Here is a 21,972-nt window from a genome sequence, read left to right on the forward strand (position 1 = left end):
CTGAACCCTTGACCTCTAACAGTGTTGAGCCCAGGTTACTCATCAGTCAATATACTATGGCTCAAGTTGGCCTGGAACTCACTCAAGCCCAGGTTGTCCTTGAACTCCTGGTAAAGCTTATGTCTTATGTAAAGTCTTAGCGCTGTCTGCTTTCTATTTCCTGTTTCAAGTCTCTTGACACATCCACTCATCTGGCCTCCACATCTTGTAGAATTGTCACAGATGTACCTATATGGAGATGCTTCAAGAATCGCGTAGAAAATATTGTAGATTTGCTTGACTCTCAACAAAAATTATTCTCATCTGTATTAAAAAAAGATTTATTTTATTTTAACCGTGTTTGGGAGGAGGGCATATGTGTGTGTAAGTTTAGGTGCCCACAGAGACCAGAAGTGTCAGATCCCTGGAGCTGGAGTTACAGGAGGTTGTGCAATGTCTGACATGGGTGCTGGGAACCAAACTCAGGCCCTCCAGGAGAAGAGCAGAAAGTGCTCTTAACTGCTGAGCCATCTCCCCAGTTCCCTTCTCTTCATTTGTATCCAAGAAGAACTGCATTGCAGAGGTACCTGGTGTGTTGTTCTTAAACTCTAGCCTAATTTTCATTTCTTTGACTGTCCAGAAAATTACAGTGCCAAGTTTCATATCCAGTGTTATATTCTTCATGGCCTGGTGGTGTCTATTCTGCTCCTTATCCCAGGCTTCCGAGTCCTGCTTAAACTCCAAGTGTAAGATCTGTACACTGCAAGCCATCCTGTTCCAAGAAAGAGCACTGAGCAATCTGGGGGTGGTCTTCTGAACTTCAGGATGGCCTGAGCCAGAGCATATCCATGCTGCTGAGCTTAGGGGAGAGCTACTTTGTCTTCTTCAGCTTCTTGCAGGCAGCTTTAGTCCCAAAATCCAGAGTCAGTGTCCCCACTGAGGGAAAACTCTCCTGTTGCTTGGAATCCATTTTGTTTTTAACAATATGAATTTGGGGAATAACACTTGGGTGAACAGCATGGTTCTCAACCCAACTTTGCGTTTAGTTTCAGGAAGGCTTTTCTGCAATGGGAGTGCTTTGTCCTAGAAAATTGTTGAGCCTAAATGTGGCCAGGGCACTTGAAGAAATGGGAAAGAAGCAAGGAGCTGTGAATTGCCTGGGCTGAGATGGCATTGTTAACTAAGCCAGGGCTCTCAGAAAGCTGGGACATGCCATTCTCCCAGCAGAAAGGTGAAAAATCCCTTTGCTTTTATGTCAGCCACTTGTCCTGAAGGCAAAGGATTACTGAGTCCAGCACCTCAATGCACTGGGAAGCACCTTGCCTAAGCTCATGAAGGAGGGCAAAGATAGAAGCAGGACTAACCCAGGACTGCTGACTCTTATATGGGAGAAAAAAGCAGATGGGCAGAATCCTCCGCCAAGTCACCTGTGGCCTGTCACTTGGCTGTAGCCACATGGATGATCACAAAGCCCTTGACGTCCGGGAACTGTGAGCTGACAAGGTCTACCTGCAGCTGCCTTGGGCCGCTCTTGGAGGGGGTAATGTTGAACTGGATCAAGGCCTTCTCCCGTGGCTGCAAGCTGGGCACCCTTGAGACAAGAGCAGGGGAAAAGGTAGATAGTCAGTCGTCTCTCCTTGAGTCTAGCTTGCCAGGCTTTGAGCCCCAGATCCTGAGGACTGACACATTTCCTGCTTTACCACTCCTCTAGCACTCACATTCCTCCCCTCTAGCCATGTCAGTTCCCCTCCCCCCATCACTGGCCCTGAGTGTACCTCATACTTCTCTCCTTGGCTTTTGGCTCCTTCTACCTTGCTGCCCTTTTCTTTCCCAACACACCATGGTCTCAGAACCAGAATTCTCTTCTTAAGGAGGCCTTCCCTTGCATCAGAGATCTCTGCTTAGGAGCCCTACCTTCCTTCTCAAAGCCAAAAAAGCTCCTCACATTATTATTTAGGGATCAACCCAAATGTCAATGGGACCAGAACTCCACCCCAGCCTTCACTCAAGGGCTGTCCCTGGTCCCCTAGACCACGGAAGTTCATCTTCTCATGGGAACAGCCATTTAAAAGATCTTAACAAACTCCATGTTGCTCAGAGCACAGATCAGTATGACCCAGGAGTTGTGTGAGTAGAGTAGATGAATGCATAAATGAATGAGTAGGTAAATGAGAGAGCAAATTAAGCAATGGATGGCTAGATGAATGAACCAGTCAAGACAGGATCTGAGTGAATGAATAACTGATGAGTGAGAATGTGAATAGAAGAGTGGGTAATGAATGAATGAAAGACAGCAAATGAGGCTGGAGAGTCGGGTCAGAGGTTACGAGCACTGGCTGCCTTCTCGAGAACGTGGGCCTGATTCCCGGCACCCGCATGGCAGCTCACAAACAGATGTAACTCAGATCCGTGGGATCCTGGTGCTTTCTTCTGGACATTTCTGGTGCACAGGCATGCGTGCAGGCAGAACACCCTTAGATAGACGTTTAAACAAATTAAACAGAGACATCAAGTGAACATTAAGCAAATGGGTAAATGGACAAAACATTAGTAGTACCTGTGAATGACAGATCCGCTAAGCAAGTGAAATAATGGTTAAATGGACAAAGACTGATGCTGTGACCAGTAAGTGTGTTCCTGAAGCCTGGAGCCTGGAGTCTCTCCTTCTTCCTTTTCAGTGTTTTTTTTTTTTTTTTTTGGCCTGGCTCTGTCCTTGTCAACCAACATTCCATCACTTACTCAATACTGAGCTGTCCTTGGAGAAGACCACTGCCCTCCACCATCAGCACACAGTCCTTGACGCTCTCCGAGAGGGGGTTGATGACCAAGACTTCCACAGCGACCGCCACTCCTACTGCCGCTGGGCCCAGCACCTGGAGAGGGAACACTCATGAATCACCCAGCATCCTCCTCACCCCGCTTCCCTGGAGCCCATGGTTCTGGCCAGGCCTTTCGTCGTATCTACCTCTGCCCCCAACTACCCTGCTAGAATGTCACTATCTTCCCCACCCTTGAGAGATGAAGCTGCTGCCCAAGGCTCAGAGGCCCTCCACCAGCTCTGCCAGGAACAGGGTTGTAGACGTGAGCAGGAGTCACCTTGATGATGATGAAGTCCTCCAGAGTAATGTCTTTCTCTACCAGCAGCTTCTCTCCCTTGCTGACAAGGCACATGGCAGCCAGCAGGATCTTCTTGTCCTCCGTCAGGTCTTCTTTGTACTGAGAGTAAGATATTGTGACTGGGATCTTCTTCTCTGAAAGGTAGAACAGACGGGGAGCTAAACCCAAGCTTCAGAGAGCCTATATTTCTTACCCAAAGGCACACAGCAATTACACCACGCACAACTGGATTCAAATCCAGGCCAGTGAGTACCATAAGTACCAGGCTGTGTCTCCAAGAGTGCCTAGATATCTGCACAAGCTCTTCATAATTATTCAAGATGGAAATGTTGGGTACTCCATTTGTCCATCCCACCTAGAATTTATTCCCTGTTTATTGAGTGCTTTTTATGTATCAGGTTCAGAGTAAAGAGAGATCAAATAATGGTCTTCAACTTCCAAGCGTATGGGGGCAACTTCCTTGAAATGTCTCCAAATGTTTCTTGACCATGAGTGGTTGGCTTTAGTCAGCTCCACCAGCTGTGGGTAGGTGTCACTGATATTCCTTGTCAGCACTCTCATGCTTGAATTTCCGTTGTCATAGGCTGTGGCTCCCTAAGAGTGACCCTGGGACCAGTATTATCAGAATCAACTGGAAACGTGGTGGAATGCAAATTCCTGAGCTCCATCTTAGAGAACAGACTCATGCCGCCAATGGTAGGTTTGGGCTGACTGTTGGCACCAGTCCAGACCCCTGAGAAACGTGGCCTCTCACAACGTGCAGACACTCCAGTCATGAACTCCATCCACAGCTGAGACAGGCTGAGACTGTTTTCCCAAACAGCCATTCTCCACAGCCCCTCAGTCAGCTGGAAGTCTCAGACAACCATTGGACAGTCATCCAACACAGCAGATACTCTTTCTTCTCAAGCTCATATGGAACATTTACCAAGACAGATTATATTCTATGCCATGAATACCATATTAATAACTGTAAGGATGGAAATAGTACAGTGTGTGCCCTCAGACCATGGGCAATTAACAGAGGACAATAACAATGAGAACTGGAAAATCCCAAATGCTAGGAAATTAAAGAATATATTACTTTAAATTAAAAAAAAAAGTTAAGTCTGGCTACTTAACTCATGCTTTTCCTGCTTAAGCTTCCTGAGCATTAGAATTGTATGTTTGTTCCACTGTGCCTTGCTCAATACACTTCTAAAAGAATATTGGTTAAAGGAGAAATATCAAGATATATTTTAAAATATTTTGAACAAAATGAAAATGAAAATGCTTTGTGAGAAATGTCAAAAGTTGTGCTTGGAAGGAAATTTTAATTATTCAGTATATATAGTGAAGAGGGGGCAGATTTAGAATCATTAATCTAAGTGTTCATAGAAAACTAGAAAAATTAAAGCCAATGTATACTAGAAGAAAAGGAATAGAAAAAGCTGGGTTTTGGGGGCATGTGTCTCCATCCTTAGCTGCTTGGGGGGCTGAAGTCAGAGGACCACCAGTTCAACAACCTGCTGGGTCTATGGATCACTCAAGCCTAGCCCAGGCAAAACCAGTGAAACCCTGTCTCAAATAAAATGAAAAGTAAAAGGGGCAGGGATGGAGCTCAGTGTGAAGCTCTTGTAAAGCATAAAGCCCCACATTCAGTTTATAGTATTACAACAACCAACCAACAATACAAAAAAAAAAAAATCATTCAAAATGAGAACAATACAAAAGAAAGATAAAGAGGATAATACTAATTAGATAGAAATCAGTGAACATGAAAGCAAAAAAAAAAAGATATTAGTATTGAAAAAATCAACCAAATCAAGCTGGTTCTTTGGGGAAAAAGAAAATAGGAAAAAAAAAAAAAAAAACAAAAACCAAAACCCAAACCCCCCAAAAGCACCTTGAATTTACCTAAAATTTTAAAGCAAGTAGAATGAGTCCTATGAAGATCTTATAAAATGAGCTATAATATAATATCAAGAGCACACAGCATGGCAATATTTAATTAGAACTACGCTTTTCAAAAGGCAAACAAGCAGTGCACACTTAAAAGAAAAATCTGTCAACAGATTTGTCCGTAGGTAGGTGGTGAGATAAGAGGTGATTTTCCTCGTTTGCTTTTTAGTTCTCTAATGAATATGTACTATTTTGAACATGAAAAAAAATGCTAAAAGCTAGGAGATGTTAATTTATTCTATTATGAAGTGTTATTTGGTGATTAAGATTTTGTGACAAGAAATGACAAAAAGAGCTAAAAAATGTGTTGCACCTCCTTCCTGGGTTCTTATGCCTGTCTACACCCACAAGGTGCATTTTCCAGAAACTGGTCCAGAGGGGTGATACAGTTAAATTTTGTTTAGCTGTATTCTTAGAATTCAGATGGCATGTGAGAGGAGTGATGGGGACAGACACATGATTCTCACAGACATACAGAACGCACACGTATATTTAGAGTTAGGAAAGATGTGTAGAGACAGAGACAGAAACGGGAGACACATACAGTGATGGAGACCGTGACATGTAGCAGGGAGACGGAAAGGGACCATACGTGGGAAGAGTGAGGCAGAGACAGATAAAAAGGAGGGAGACAAATTAGGAAAAGGAAGAAAGAGGAAACAAATGGTTCCACCTGAGAAATCAAACATGGAGTGTGATGTGTTCGAGGATCACGAAAAACATCCCTGACTGATTAAAAGACAAGCAACGAGGCCAGTTAAAATTAGTCAAAAATTATCAAAAGGCCTGGGCCCATGCCATTTTGCAATGAAATGCCAAGTATGGATTTTAGGCAAATGCGAAGTCAAGCAGCCGAGCATCGTTGGCATGGGATGAGCCTATGGGCCAGTTTGTGGACAAGTGACTGAGCGCCAAAGTGCTGGGCACCTGGCAGTGTCCTGGGTGTGGAACCCTAGCCCCTCTCCTCTGGGTCAGGAGTTCCTTTAAGGCAGGCTGCCTGGGTTTGGGTCCTGCCACCATAGGTACCAGGTATGAATTTGAATTTTGGGTATGGGTTTGCTTCTCTGAAAGACGAAGCCATTCTTAGGATCTAGGATGTCCGTGGACTTTAGAAAAGCGACAAAGAGTATGTCCTGTGCATGGTGACATGCTCCCAGCAAGTGTTTATTTGGTCTGTAAATGTTGTGATGACTTCACCCTCAAGGCCAGTGTGCCACCTGTGGCTTCATAGTAACACTGCCATCGTAATACAGTAAGCCACACGATCATGATTCCCTCCTCCTCTGACTCTCAATCTTCTTATCTGTAAAGTGGGGACAAGAGGCAGGCACTGACATCAAAGCTTAGGGCTATCCTGGGGACACACGTAAATCTGGGACTCCCTCTCGCTGCCGCTCGTCCCCCAGCTAATCTGGAAAAGAGGCTGTATCGGCCAGATCCCATTGGACCACCCTGATCTTACCTTCTAGTGGCCCGAGCTTCACCATGTGGGATGCACGCAGGATCTCTGCCACTGGCTTCCGAGTATAGAGGATGGTGGCACCACTCACATTGACTTGGACCCGCTGGGCCCCGGAGGTGAGGCTGGTCAAGCACAGGGCCAGCTTCAGGTCCTGGCCGAGCACCGGTGGCTCCAGCACTTTGAACTTGCCGGTGATGCTGGGTTGGGTGGCAGGTTCCAGGAGGTCATCGCGCCAGGCTCCGCGCGCTCCAGCCCTGCGGATCCGCCTCTTCCTCCCCGAGGCTTCCACGCTGAGCAGTCTCTTCACTGCTTTGCTGTACACCTGCCTCTCCTTCCGTGACCCTGCAGGGCACTCTCCTATTAGGGACAGGCAGCACCCTCTTCCCCCAACCCCGGTCCAGACTCTCTTGCTCTGGGAAAACCCGCCACTTATCGCCACCTTAAATTCCCCCGGCTCTCAGAGGGCTCAAACTGGGAGCCCTTTGCCAAATGCCCGTGTTCGAGTCTCTATTTAAATCTACTCTACAACAGTTGCTAACACATCAGATCAGGATATTTCACATAAAAATGCAGCTTTTCAGCATCTCTGACAACTGGGAGAAAAGAAACTCATTATTGCCATCATGTAATGGGATGTTGATTTCTTTTCAGGCCAAGGCCAACTCAGGACAAAAAAAAAAAAATTCCAAGACTTCACATTTTGAATTCCAGAAAGTGTTTGCAGACAAGATGGCAGACCAGCTCCCTCGCCCGCCAGTCAACTCTGATCCCACAAAAAAGAGGATGAAAAAGCAGTGGTGCCTAGTGGAGATGGGAACCAAGGCGACGCTGGCGTCTGGGGGGTTAGGAGGCCTGAGAGAGCTGAGGCAGGGTTTGGGGTGTTCTAACAGCAGAGAGACTGTAAGCGTCAAGCACCCTCCCCCAAGAGGGAGGTGGCCCCATGGCAGTCTCAGTAGCCTCAGATTCTCAGGGGAAAAGCCTGAAGGACATGCTAGGGTGCCCGCCCTGGCAGAGACACCCAGAACAAACTCCTCCTCCTTCCTGTAACCTGCTAGTGTCGCTGCTCTGGTTTGTGCTCGGGGATCAGCAGGGACAAACTGATCCCAGTTTGAAGCAGGTTTTAATCAGGTGGTAGCATGTCTTAACATGCAGAGATGACTGGGCATACGGCTCACATCAGCACCCTGTCCAGGGACCTGCTTCCCTGTGGGAGAAGGAGACCTCGGAGAACAGTGCTGGAGGCGGCAATGAGGAAAACACGCGGCTGTCCTGTTTCTGTGCCCCAACAAATGAAGGTCCTTCCATAAACCAGGGGCTAAGGCTGTGGCAGAGGCCTGGGAGGTGACGGACTCCGGAGGCTGCTACTATTGTTTTGTATTGTGCCTAGGCCATGTTTCCCACTTGTGGCCATCAGTACTACCTGCCACTGTCCCCATGATCACTCGCTGTACAATTATTACCCCATGTGGACACCCATACAGACATAGGCATAGGGCAAACGCTTGAGGAAATAACACTAGTACTATTGGATATGGGAAAGCAACCCAGAAGAGGGGCCCAGCAAGCAGAGAAGGCAGATGCTGGCAGCTCAGTCAACGCTGAGCTGTAGCTCCTGTCGCCATTTGGAGAAGATCTGGTCCCAGGTTTTACGTGGGCCGTCTGCAGCCCACAGACCATCGTGTGTGTGTGTGTGTGTGTGTGTGTGTGTGTGCACGAGTGTGTGTGTGTGTGTGTGTGTGTGTGGTGGCTGATAAAGGCCCTCACCTTCTGGATACTTGTAGAGGCCCGTGATGTCCACACGGGAGTCACTGCCCACGGCCTTGGTACTGATGCACCTGCCAATCTTCTTGGTGTCCGAGTACACACGCTCCCGCCTCTGGTCCTCATGCCATAGCCAGGTGATGTAGTCCGCGTTGACCTCAGCAAAGACGAAGGGGCCATCGTGGGCCAGATGCACGTCACCCTCACGGATGGCGGTGACTGAGGCCGGGCCACACTGGAACGTGCCTGGGCAGGAGGGGTAGCGTAAGCAGTGTGCTGCCAAAGGGGGCTGGGGCCAGCCAATGATCCCTACCTTCACTCTCCTCTTGGGGCGTGGCATCCAGAACCTGCCAGCCATCGTAGGATGGGCCCAGGTCCTGTCGTGCAAACCAGCTCTCATTCCAGACGTGGAAATTCCTGCCAGAGACATGTGAACAAGCAGCTGTGTACATACAGAGGCCCAGAGAAGGGAAGTCCCTAGCGCAGACCAGCCAGGGCTGGGTCTGAACCTCGTGAACGCTTATTCACCTGGTCTGATGGACACATTCACATCTGTGTTTATGAATGTATCTACACACACCAACAGTCTGCTCTCACAATACCAGACACGTAGCTGCAGGTAAGGTCAAAGGTCTTGCTTTCATGCCACTCACGCTCTGGCTAATGTAGGCCAGGCTTGTCTGTAATTCCTTACGTAGGCCCCGCTGATCTCCCATCTTTCTTTCTGAGCCCCGTGAGTATTAGAATGACAAGTATGTGCTGCCATGCCAGGCAAAAAGTCAGGACATCATAGTAGCAATTGTTATGTGTCTTTATGTATGTATATGTGAGTGTGTTTATCTGTACATGTGTGTAGTATATGTGTATATGAGTAAGTATACGTGCGTATGTATGCTTGATTATTTGTGTTTGTGCCGTTGTATGTATGAGTGCTTTTGTGTTTATGTGTGCTTGTATGTTTGTGTGTCTGCATCCCTGCATGTTCATGGGTATTTATGCCCTTTTGTCTATGAGTGCTTGTATGTTGGTGTATGTTTGTTTGCATGTTTGTGTGTTTTCTGTTTAGGTATCTCCCTGCTTGTATGTTGGTGTATGTGTTGTTTTTGTGTGCTTACATGTATGTATGTATATATGTATGTCTGTGTGTAAATATATGTATAAGTGTATGTACATCCTTGTGTATATATGTGTGTGTTTTTATTTTACTGAAGGGGACAGATAGGAAGTCAGGGAGTCTCAAACAATACAATAAATATAATAAATGTTGTGTAGAAAATGAGAAGGCTTGGGCCCTTAGGCCTGGGCTGGGCAGCCCCTGACCCCGATTCTCAGTGGCCCGGGACCTACCACATGCTGTCTTCTGTCAGGTCCTCCAGGGTCCGGCCAAAAGAGTCCACATATTTGTCCACACTCAGATTGCCATCGGTGTCATGGGCTGAGTTGAAGTTGGACACCACCCTGGTCGCGATGCCCAGGCACCTGAGGACTGTGGAGCAGAGGGCCCGCTGTGGCTGCTCCGCCTCTCTAGACTCAGCCCCCAGTGCCTCTTCTGTGGCACTCTCCCTCAGAACCAAGTCCTCTGCATTCTCTCAGCGGGCTTCTGGGGACGTCACCCTCCTGTGGGTAGGTAGTCTACACTGCAATGCCATCCATACACCCTTCTGAGGGGATCTGAGGGCCACAGGGTTGACCCATGACACCCAACGAGGGAGGATGATGCCAAATAAAAGATCAAAATGTCAAATAAATGGACTTATTTCTCTCTTCTTTAACCAGATTTCTATTTCCCCTTCATTAATGAAAACTGATTGCAGAGAATGCAAATCTATGCAAACACGTGCACACTGAAGGGCTGTGTGTACCGATGAGAAGCCTCTCTTCCCTTACCTGTGCACATGACTCCTGCGAAGACCCAGCACTGGCCATATTTGACCGGCTTGTACCTGCCCTGGAACCACTTCTTGAGGATGGCCACGCTGCCACGCCAGGTCAGTGGGCTGGTGCCACCGCCATATTTGCCCTGCCACTGGCCTTGCACCACACCCCGGTCATTGTTGCTGTTCACCTGAGCGGAGAGGCCAGGGGTCAGTCACCGGGCATCCCCCCCCCTCTTCGTCCATCTCCATGCTTTGGAATCCCAAGTCGGGGGGGGTCACTTTTTGCCTTTAAGTTACCTGAAATTTAGGGCACTCTGCTTTCTTAAAATACCACTACGTGTGTGTATGTGTGTGTGCGTGTGTGTTGAACGCCCTGAGCGTGAGGCACTGCTCCAAGGATTTTATGTCTGGGGGGTGAACTTGTTTTATGTTTACCATGTTAAGTCTTTTATCCTCCTGTAGTGCTCCCCCACCCCCACCCCAGAGGAGAAAAGTGAAATTCAGAGGGATTAGGGGACTTGCCCAGATTGATTAACAAAGGGGTGACACGTGAGTCCAAAACTGTCACTGGGCTGCAGGGACAGGTCTAGGATCCTTCCTGGTGTTGTCTCTCTGACTTCCGTCATTGTTCTCAACTTGGAGAACTGAGGACATCTAAGAAATATGGCTTTACTTTCAGAATCCCAACCAGGATCTTAACACCTGCACGGTAGTAGGCTCTCTCAGAGAGGACCAGGAAATCTGCTGTGAGACTGTATTTTCTAGGAATAACAGGGAAGCTTCAAACATGAAACCACCACAGTATGGCTGCCCAAACAGGACCTGACCTGGTACAACAGCCATAGGCATGCTAATGTGGAAGGGAGAAATCTCACAGGGTCCCACCCATGGATAGAGAACTTCAGATGGCTAAGGAGTGATGGGAATTGGAGAAACTGTCCTTCCTGGGGATGAGTTCCTGAATTTGTTATCCAGTGCTAAGTGGTCATCCCCGAAATCATATACACGAGTAACACTAAACAGACTAACCATGTTGTGTTTATATATTATAAAGCATCACATACACACACACACACACACACACACACACCAATAACTACGAAGAAAAAAAAAAGGCCATGATTTCAAGAGAGAGAAAGGGGAGTGTTACACGATTGGGGAAAGGGAAAGGGCACAATAATGTAATTCTATTTCAATTAAAAAATGAGAGCCAATACAAACAGCAGGCTTTCTTCCTGCCTTTTACGGTGTATGTCCTCTAGCTTGTGACTGGTTAAAGTAGGCACTTCTTCCCTGGGGAAGTGGGGTCTGGGCCCATACCCTTTTGCCTGAAATGTCCTGGGACTGCTTTGACCACACAAGTGAGACCACTGGCCAGTTCCAGTTTCTAGTCCCCCTCCAGCCTGGAGGTCAGAGTGAGAGCTGGGAAGTAACAGGGAGCTACTAACTACCTGAGCCACAGGCTTGAGGTATACGGCTCTACCTGACCACCTTGGACACCTGTAGCCATTCAGGAGCCCTCCGCAGAAGCCATTCTCAGGATGTCCTGCCAAATTCTTGGCCTACAGAATTGAATGTAACACAGGGACCGTGATAGTGTAGAGTCTGCGTGTGGTTGGTTATGCAGCAATGCAGAAAGCAAGAGGTGACTTAGTGAGATTCTTAGGGTACGGTGCTGGTTTGGGGTATCCTTGCAGGAAGGCTCGGTAAGGACGGTAGTGGCCTGCTCACCATGGCACTGATGATCCTGGTGACGTAGACGGGGTCATGGCGGCGGGACACATCCGTGGCTGGGTCATCCTGGTGACTAGGACTTCGGTCCAGGATGGAGAGGCAGATGTTCAGGATGTCCTCTTCAAACTGCTCCCAGAGAAGCTGTGCTCAGAGGCCAGAGTCTCTGAGCAAATTCTAGTCCCTCCCACAACCCTGCCTGTTCTGTAGCTTATGTCTGTTCTAGTTTGTACCAGCTCTCCCTGGAGACATTAAAAAAAATCCTTCTTCAAAGGGTCACCTTGGGAGCAGAAGTTCAACCTTCCGTGCCCTTCCCATGATTCCCTGTGATGGTCCTTGAGCTATATCTTACTGACACCCTCCTTTGCTCTCCGTGATTCCTGTACATTTGGATCAGCTGACGGCACTTCAGTAGGATTTTCCATTCAAACTTCCTCTGCACATCTGGAAGGTTTAACAGCCGTGGGCTCCCGTGGTGGGAAGAGGCTGTAGCTAAGGATGGACCTAACCTTCCAGTGTAACCTTGCTGTCTAGTTCCCGAGCCCTTAATGCTTTTGAGCTCCAGTCTGCCCTGAGATGGGCAGTCGAGCCCCGGGGGGCCACCTGCAACTGAGGCAGGCAGAGCCCTTCCGTAGACTCTACACTCCCTTGATTTCCACTCCCAGTAGCCTGGGCTGCTCCCCCTCCCCCGATCTAGGTCTTGCCCAACTCTGCACCTGAACCTACCATCTATCATCTCAGAGGCGGTTCCTTTCGCCTTCTCCCGAGCTGCCTTTGCTCCGTTCCACACCCCCCCATTCTCCTTCACCCACTGAGAGTGGTGTTGTGGCTCTAGTCAGCCCCGTAAGTGTATGTTCTGCGTCCTTGTGTCTGAATTGAATATGTGTATGTTCCTCTCCTCTCCCACCTGTCATTGGACACTGTAGCCTTTCCACTGCTTTAGGGGTTAGGAGTGACTCAGAGAGACCTGGACACACACAGGTATTCAGGCCCCACACAAATCTTTATTCCTTAGAGAAGGGACTTGAGCATCTGTGGGCTCTGGTGCCTGCTGTGGGTACGGAAGCAGTTCCCTGCAGATATGGAGGGGCTCTCAAAGCAAGGTCTCAGGCCGGCAGTGTCTGCACTGCCGGGAACTTGCTCAGAATGCAGATTTCTAAGCCAGCCCCAGACCTGCCTAAGCTGGTCTCTCTGAGGGTGGAACCTGCCTCCTGTGATTTCAGGAGCCCCCCAGCCATTCTGGTGCATGCTCTTGCCTGAGAACCACTGATCGAAGCTACTTGTATTTCCACACAGAATTGACTTCTACTTCCAAACTGTATCCAACGTAAGCTCCCCCTTTGCAAGGGTCCAAGACAGGCCTTACTTAGCACAGAGGATGGTAGTTGAATGAATGAATGAATGAATGAATGAGTGAATGAATGAATGAATTTGCCTGTTTTAAAAGTCTGCCCAGCTTGCCCCTCCTAGGAAGAGGAGGGTAGATAGAAGCCTCTTGAGGCTGCCTTTACCACACCCTGGCCCGGTCCACCCCCTCTGGTTGTGCCCCTGTAGACCTGCCCGTAGTTCCAGCCCTGGGCTCGGATATGCTTCTCCACTCCTCGGAAGATGATGCCACTGTCGTTAAGCACGTACTCTTGCCTCTCCTCTTCTGAGTCCAGAAACACATCGTCCTCTGAAAAGCAGTCAACAGGACCCGTGTGGGCCGAGGCTTTGTCCCCACCCACCTGGGAAGGGCTTAGGAATATGACAGAGCCTGGGGGCTGATGGGTCTGGACAGAGCAAGGTGCTTACCGGCTCTGTGCTCCTCTCTGCTAAGACTCACCTTTTCTGAGCCCTTTTTTTCCCCCTAAGAAGGGCCTATATGTCTGAATTCCCACTTTGATGCCAGCAGCAGCTTTATATTTTGTAAACATTAATAAAGTCCCTTGCTGAGGTCTCGTGATGCGGCTTGTATGTTCCAGCACCACTCAAAAGGATTCCCATCACATCCACAAGAGTTAGGTCCTGTTATTACTCCCACTTCTCAGGGGTGGAACCAGCCTCCCAGAGGAGTGTAGCTTAGTCAAACCTACCCCCACTCCACCCTGCCGCTGCTCTTGAGCCTCTCCTACTTTTCTCAGGTCCCATTTGACCGAATGGCTTCTTAATCAGAAGCCTCTAGCTTCCTGCCTTTCTAGCACAGACTCTATTGTCATGCCTGATAATGGGGATCTCTTCCTGGTCCTGGCTTTTGGTTTTTGTATTCCTATCCCTTGACTTGCTTTCAAGGCCTCCCTCCACCACTGCTCCGGAGGTGTGCCTCTGAGGATGGCTTCCAGGAGACCCTGGGTTTCAGAGGGGGCAGTTCCTACCTGGGCACCAGGGATTGAACAGGAGAATAAACTGGCCCAGCTTTCGGTCACTGTGTTTCCGGCGGGAAGAGGCCCTGGCACTCAGCAGGTACCTGCCAATGACGGCATTGGAAGGGCTCCCGAGGCTGACGGTGATTGTGTTCTCTGTCTGTTCCCCCTTTGCCGCTGTCCAGGTGTCACTTATTTCTAGCTCTGCTGTCTGGAATACCGCTTTGGTGTGGAGAGCCTCAGATGCTTGGGGCCCTGGCAGGGAGGAGAAGGCCTCCTTTAGAGAAGAGGAAAAGCTGTGGGCCTGGAAGCCAGACTTCATCCCCCCAAGCTGGAAAGCTGGAAAGGGAGGGACTGGGCACGCTCAGGGAGCCCAGAGGTGGAGTGGGCACCTCTCAGCTGCCCTGGCTCCCAAACCATCCCTCAGGCAAAGGAGAAAGTGGCAGCTGGCCTTTTATCTGGCTGGAAGAGGGAAGAAGAATTTGGGTTCCCAAAGTGCCTGGCCATTATGTCCATTGAGAGCCCTGGATTCCTTCCTATGTACAGGGCTCCAGAGAGGTCACCTCACCCAGCAGGCTGCTGTGGGCAGGGGGCATGTCCCACCTTTCCCATGGAAGCTGTTATCAGAGGTTCCCAGGATCCAGCTGGCTTCCCAGAGCCTCGCTTCCTAGAGACTACTGACTGTAGAAGCTCAAGTTGCCTTGAGCTTAAAGTCAGAAGTCTGCCGACCAACAGGACTTCTGGCAAGGCCTGTTACCTGTCTCCGCGGTGAAGATGAGGGCCTCTTCGCTGTCCAGGACGCCACTCAGCTCCAGGGTAAGAGTGAATAGCTGGCCTCTCCGAACCACCAGCTCAGGGCTAGGGAACTCTTGAGTGTGGTGGGCAGTGCCATTTTCTGAATGCTGCCAGTCCACCTTGGTGATTCTGACCCCTGGGCAGGGAGAGGAGAGAAGTCAGGCTGAGCTTTTGAGACAGCTTCATCTGTACCCGACTCTGCCTTCCACCTGCTTCGTCCTGTCACGGCACCAATGTTATGATTTAAAAGTGATGCCATGCATACACAGATCTGCTATGAAAGGTATTTATTTGGGGGAAGGGAAGCAAAAGAGAGTTAGGGCTTGAGTGAGCCATGAGGGCAGAGAGACAGAGAGAGACAGAGGGACAGAGATGGGGCGTGTTCTGACAGAGAAACAAAAGCAGAGAGAGAGAGCAAGAGAGGAGAGAGAGAGAGACAGAGATAGATAGATAGATAGATAGATAGATAGATAGATAGATAGAGATTAGGCAGCGGTCCTTTTATCCCGGGCCCTGGTGCTGGGGACCAATGATGACATCACAGGTGCCTGAGCAACCTGGGAGTAGGCTAGGGCATCAAGATTTGTGAACTAACACCTGGTCCATCTATTTATGACATACCATCAGTTCTTGTTCTCAACACTAATTACATTTTATAAAGTTCTTGTGGTAGTAGAACTCTAATCCCAGCAGAGGCAGGTAGATCTCTGAGTTTGAGCCAGCCGGGTCTACGTAGTGTGTTCCACTGTGTTGCCTGTGCTACATAGTGAGACCCTGTCTCAAACAAAACAAAATAAAACCCAAAACACCAAATCCCAAAACACACTAGCAAAACAAGCAAAAACTTCACATAAACAAAATGCAAAAATATTAAAGTTGGAACTAGAATGCAGTTTCTTGTTCAAATTCACTTGAGAACATAGATGCACTACTTTTTTTTCAACTTTTTTTTTTTTTTTTTTTTTTTTTTTTTTTTTTTTTTTTTTTTTTTGCTAATTGTCTGGATATCTGTGAATAGCTAAGAAAGTGCCAAGAAAATTGATTTTGGAGTTAAAAATAAATTTCAGCAAGTAGGCTAATTCGTATCTGTAGAATAGACCAGTGTGGAGGATAGGCAACATATTCTTTGCATCAGTCTGGTGTCTGGGTACCAAGATAGACTGACGAACAAGAGAGACATGCTGTGGCCCTCAGTGAAGGCCCTCAGTGAAGGCATGGTGAAGCTCAGTGCCCACTGGTCAGGCCTCCGCGTCAAATACAATGATCAGAGCTCAACTTGACCCTCTATGTTGGATGAACTACTTTCTGCGTGAACTCTCTGTATCTTAGTTTTCTTCTCTGCAGAAAGGAAATAACGACAGCACTGGAGTGGTTGTGAGGACAACCTCTTGCCATTTAGAGCACTTGAAAGGTGAGAAAGAAGTAATCATTTGTCATTATGTTCCAAGTGGGCAGGGGCATCACCTGAGTAGTTGAACCCACACTTGGCTGATTACTGTTTAGATACATGCTGTCAGGAGCACAAAAGCTGAAAGGACAATGACAGAGGGGTCTGCCATAGTCTAAAGAGTGACAAAGCTTCCTTGGGAGGGTGGCATTGAGGCTAAGTCTTCAATTGGAGGGGCCAATCTAGGGGAGAGAAGAACCATGAATCTGACCTTAATCCCAGAGTCCCCATTCTTTATCTATTGGGTTCATTTGTTTAGGCGTTGGCTGTCATACTGAGCAACTTCTTACATCTGAGGACAGCTGGGAGGGTAGAGCCATCTAAACCCTTTGATAATAGATGTGGAACTACAGGACTTGATGTTTTCCTGGCTAGATTCTGGTCTTGCTTTCTTTGGTCCAGTATTTCTTTCTGTGTCTCCATTCTTCCCTACTGGAATGGTAATGTATATTCTATGTCATTATATGTTGGAAGTATGTAATTTGCCTTTTTTTTTTTATTTTACAGGGGATTACAATTAAAAGATTGCTTTGAGTCTCCCAAGAGACATTGGACCTTTAAACAGCGTTGAGATTATGAAAGACTATTGGGACTTTTACAGTTAGATTAGATCAAACACATTTTTCATCGTGGTATGGTCACAAGCCTGGGGGTCAAGAAGGGGAATGTGGTGGCTTGAATGACAAATGTTCCCCATAGACACAGGCATTTCAATACTTGGTTTCTAGTTGGTAGCATTGCTGAATAAGGTTTGGAGGTGTGGCCTTGTTTGCAGAATTATGTCACTGGGGGCGGGGGGAGGGTAGGCTTTAGTTAAGAGCCTTCTGGTTTTCTCTTTCTTCTTTGTGCTTTGTTTGAGGATCTGAGCTTCCTTGGCTTCCTGCTCTGGCTGCCATGCCTGCTCCTGGCTCCTTCTTCATTATGATGGACAGCTATTCCTCTTCCTTGTATAAATTGCTTGGGTCATGGTATTTTATGACAGCAGCAGAGATATAACCAATACAATAGGTAAAATGCCAACCTTTAAAGAATGTTAGTATCTTTGTATAATCTTTAATTTTATTTTCTTAGTTCATTGAACATTTTATTAGAATTTAAAAGAAAAACAACAGGGCAGGCAGGATGTATATCTCAGCAATGCTAGGAGGATAGAGATGTAGAAAGGGAAGGGGAAAGCCACACCTCCTCTGTGTCCTAGAAAGCAGGCACATTCAGCAACAGACATTGAAGGCCACTGCAGAAAGGGGCCTGGTTCTTCAGAGAAACAGTGAGAAGGCACAGAGAGCTGGAGAAAAGCAGGTTTAGGCTTTTGGTCACTGTCCAAAAACAGAAGGAAAAGTTACATTCTTAGCGTTAGAGCTGGAAAGATGGACAGGATAAGCATGTTGCCAGGAGAATGTTAGGACACTCCAGTTTCCTAATTCTCCAAAGCAGTCCAAATATCCAGAAACAGCTCAACCTGGACTCTAAGAGGATTTCTGGCTGTTAGATAAAAGTTCTCATTTTTCAGAAACTTCTGAAGCTGGTTCTCCTCTGTCAAAAGGGGCTGGAGAGATGGCTCAGAGGTTAAGAGCACTGGCTGCTCTTCCAAAGGTCTTGAGTGCAATTCCCAGCATCCACATGGTGGCTCACAACCATCTATATGAGATCTGGTGCCCTCTTCTGGCAACAGGCATACATGCAGGTAGAATACTGTAAACATAATCAGTAAAGAAACCATTAAAAAAAAAAGGAGTCATTTCCCTTATCACTGGCAGAAGAGACAAATGGCTACCTGTGGTGCCTATCAGCATCCCAAAGCCCATGCCAGCCTCCAGACTTTTTCAGTGTCTCAAGTACCTCTTACACATTTCAGAGTCCATCCTAGCCCTTCTCACCTTTCCTCTACCCTAAACTCCCTCCAGCTCATGGACTTCCCTCCCCAACTACTAATTTTCTTTATAACCCTGTTATTTCTCAATATTTAGCCACATCCTCCTTTCTCTTGGTCCTTCCCCCTTATCTCTCTCCTCCTAACCTTTCCTGCCTATCTGTGAGAAGGCCATAGATGTCTCAGAAGATGATCTATAGCTTGTGGTTTGATCTGCATGAAATACTTACTGTCCGAGAGAAGGGGAGAAAAGGGAGGGAGAAATAGGAAATCAACACAGATTCTCATGAACCAAGACCTATGTACTCTCATCAAATCCTACCCCCTTTATATCCCCCTGAGGCATGACAGGACTGAGATAATTACATCCCAATGACCGTATCTCCTACTTCTGTGGGATGAATCAGTACCAGCATTATCATTAACCTTGAATCTCAGAGACCATCTCTCTCATAGCTTCCCAGACCAGGGTCAAGTTTCCTCAGCTGACCTTCCTTCCTTCCTTTCTTCCTCTCTGTCTCTGTCTCTGTCTCTGTCTCTGTCTCTGTCTCTGTCTGTCTCTCTCCCTCCTTTCTCTCCTTCTCTCTGACAGTATTTCATGCAGTCCAGGATTCCTTCAAACTCATTATGTAGCCAGGGATAACCTTGAATTCCTTTTTATTATAATTTTTTCATTTTTAATATTATAGTTATGTAATTTCCCCCAATTTTCTCCTGCCTCTTTTCCTTTAACTATTACTTGCTCTCATTCTCTCTCCTAAGTACATAAAAACAACCTGCCAGTCTGCCTAACTTTTTATCCTTGCTTCTACATCCTATGTGTCAGCAAAGGCACCTGGCTCCCTCAGCTGAATTCATTTAATATATATTATTATGAGGTGTGTGTGTGTTGTGTGCATATTCAAAGTATTTGTGGGCATACATGTGCATACATACGGTGGGGGGCATGGGTACATAGCAGACATGTGGAGGTCAGAGAACAACTTTATGGAGCTGGTTCTCTCCTTGCATCTTTGTATGGGTTCTGGGGGTTGTGCTTAGGTTTCCTGGCTTGCACAGTAAGCACCTTTACTGTCTACACTCACTGAGCCATCTCCCTCGTCTTCCACTGAATCGTTGCAGCCCTTGAAGAGGTAGCTTATCCACCCTGACATGTCAGAAAGCCCTTCCTTTATTAAAGCCAGTGTCTTTATTCTTTCAGCTTCTCCCATTCCCTCTCCAATACTCCTCTTCCTTTTATGCCTTCGTGGTTCTGCAGAGATAGTAACCTAGAAATCGTGAGCTGCCATTTCACGGCAACTTTATACATCTTCACAGTTCAGGAGGTCACTGTCCCTGCATCTGTATGATACAGCCCTGGAGATGCTCCTGAGGTGACCCAAGTCTTCCAGACCCATCACACCCTCCTGGCTTGCTCCATCGGAGTGAGATAGTGGTCAGGATTTAGTGAGCAGGGAGGCAGGGGGAAAGCCAACATTCTGGTGGTTACATTCAATTCTACCCTAACTGGGGTCTCCCCTAGTTAAGGGAACAGTGATATGCACAGCATGGAAGAAGAGATCTGACAGACAGAGCAACATAAAGGAGCAATATACAGGTTAGAGTTGTCGACACAACTTGATGAGCTCGCCCTTCATCTCAGCTCGGACAGTGCTGTCTGAGACCAAAGCTTCTCTCCGTGCTCAAGAGTGCTTTACACCTGTTTGCTTATATGTTTTCCTCCTCTCTGCTAAGAACTCCATGAAGCTCAGCACTGGCTCCCAGCCTCCCTGGGCCTTGAGTTAGGGCTTGGGACTTAACAGATGCTCTGTGAATAGGAGATAAGTGGATGAATAACTCTCTCTGTCCCTTGGATGGGACATGACAAGAAATCTAATGCTTACCAGCAATCAGGCTCATCCTTGGAGGACCAGAACCCCTGCCCCCTTTGTCAACTGCCCACACAGTACCATGCTCACCCCATACTTCCCCACTCAAGTGGGCCTAGGATAAGCTGTCTTTTTGCAAAGTCATGGGACAATCAGCAGGCTAACTGTGTGGCCTTTGGTAAGAATGGCAGAGCTGCTGCTAAGTCCTGGCGGGAACTGGCAGTGCTTCCTCTCCTCTGGGTCCTCAGTGGTTCTATCTGTGAAATGACCCAGAAGAACCTTCCAGTTCAGGGAATCTGTGGCTAGCTTCTGAAACAAGTACCTCCGGTCCCCAAGTGCTCCTCTTGATCTTCTAATCAGGGCGCAGATGTGAGGACGGCTACACAGCTCCTGCCAGGTGCCAGGGAGGGGCTGGGACAGGCAATACCTGATACGGAACTTCTCTGGTTGAAAGATCCTAAGGCCTGAGGACAATGTGGAGAGCATATTACCAGTCCCTAGGCCTTCTCCCTCAGGAATATGCAGGGCAGGCATCCAATAGCAGGCCCATAGCCTAGGTCAGAGGCCATGCCCCTCAGGCAGAGAGAAAGAAGGGCATAGCATGAGCACCGCAAGCCATAGACACCCCTCCTCCCTACGGCTTTTCTGTCTCCTGTTTTCATTCCTACTGCCTCCTCTTGGCTTTTCTCTGCATTTCGGTCAGGTACTAAGAGGTACACAGCTGAGTTCCAATAGAGGTTTTATTCCTTGTGGGCTGTGTAAGCGAGTGGACCTTTCTGAAACTCAGGCTCCAAGTGGAAGCAGTTTGTTGATAATTCCTGTCACCAAGTCTTAGAGGATTAGGTGAAATAATCCACAGTATCCAGATTATCACCTGGCACAGACCAGGAGCTCAGCAGATACTTGTCAATTGTGTTACTAGCCTCGGTAGCTACGCAATGCCTCCTGGCTGCCACTGCGGTGTTGGGCCAGTTAGAGCTGTTCTGACTCATACACTTGCTGCCCATGTGGCCCTGTGGAAACTGTTGGGCCTCTCTGAGGTTCAGTTTTCCTCCCCTGGGAAGCGGTGGCTACAACACCCTCCTGTGGTTTGAGAAGCACAGAGTAAGGTAGGCAGTGACCAACTCTACCAGTTAAACAAGGAGATTTTGAGAGGGGAAGGAGAAGCCTTGAACAAACACCGTAGAACAACAGGTTCCAACCAGAGGAGATGTTGTCTCTGTGAATGAGACACTTCGCACAGTTCCGGACCCACAGCTATGAGCTTTGTGTGTGGAGGTTTTAAAACTGTCACCTCCTTTCCAAAAATACTCCCCGTCTCCCTGCCTTCCTGCCCACTGGCTTTCTTTTCACTCTCTTTTATTCAGCCCTGGCTGAAGTTACTGCCCTGCCAGTCTTGGAAAGATTTTTTAGCTCATCCTATTCAATCCATTCTGTTGCTATGGAGACACTGAGCCTCAAAGTGGTCAAGGGATCTCTTCTATTATATGAATGTCGACATGTCATTTCTTCAGCTCCAGGGACAACAGTTCTAGAAACAGCCCACTGCACTTCAGGTTACTCTCAGTTTGGCCCTGGTTCCCAGTCCTGTCCCCGCCATTCCCTCCTCTTCTAGCTTGTGTATTTACCAGCTGCCCTCAAGGATAAGCAAAACAAGAAGGTCTATGTATAGAAAGCTGTATCTCAATCCCTCGCTCTCTGCCACCATCTCCACACCTCCCCAATTTCCACACTGTCCTTCTTCCACACCACAATGACACCACAGAGCTAAGTGACAATTCT

General features: G+C 47.8%; 1 protein-coding gene across 1 annotated transcript; it reads right to left on the reverse strand.

Annotated features, from left to right (window-relative positions):
- Positions 1-304: 304 nt before the first annotated feature.
- Positions 305-21,197, reverse strand: Tgm6 (transglutaminase 6). Its single transcript, XM_060372155.1, has 13 exons — positions 21,065-21,197; positions 14,968-15,141; positions 14,223-14,465; positions 13,425-13,543; positions 11,869-11,997; positions 10,148-10,325; positions 9,608-9,746; positions 8,574-8,677; positions 8,264-8,506; positions 6,500-6,841; positions 3,076-3,230; positions 2,719-2,852; positions 305-1,570 (listed from the first exon to the last, which is right to left on the reverse strand). The coding sequence occupies exons 1-13, from the start codon at positions 21,195-21,197 to the stop codon at positions 1,417-1,419; spliced, it is 2,247 nt and encodes a 748-aa protein (XP_060228138.1). The 3' UTR covers positions 305-1,416.
- Positions 21,198-21,972: the final 775 nt, after the last annotated feature.

This window comes from Meriones unguiculatus, chromosome 18, assembly GCF_030254825.1.
Source record: "Meriones unguiculatus strain TT.TT164.6M chromosome 18, Bangor_MerUng_6.1, whole genome shotgun sequence".
In the NCBI taxonomy this organism is placed as follows: domain Eukaryota; kingdom Metazoa; phylum Chordata; class Mammalia; order Rodentia; family Muridae; genus Meriones; species Meriones unguiculatus.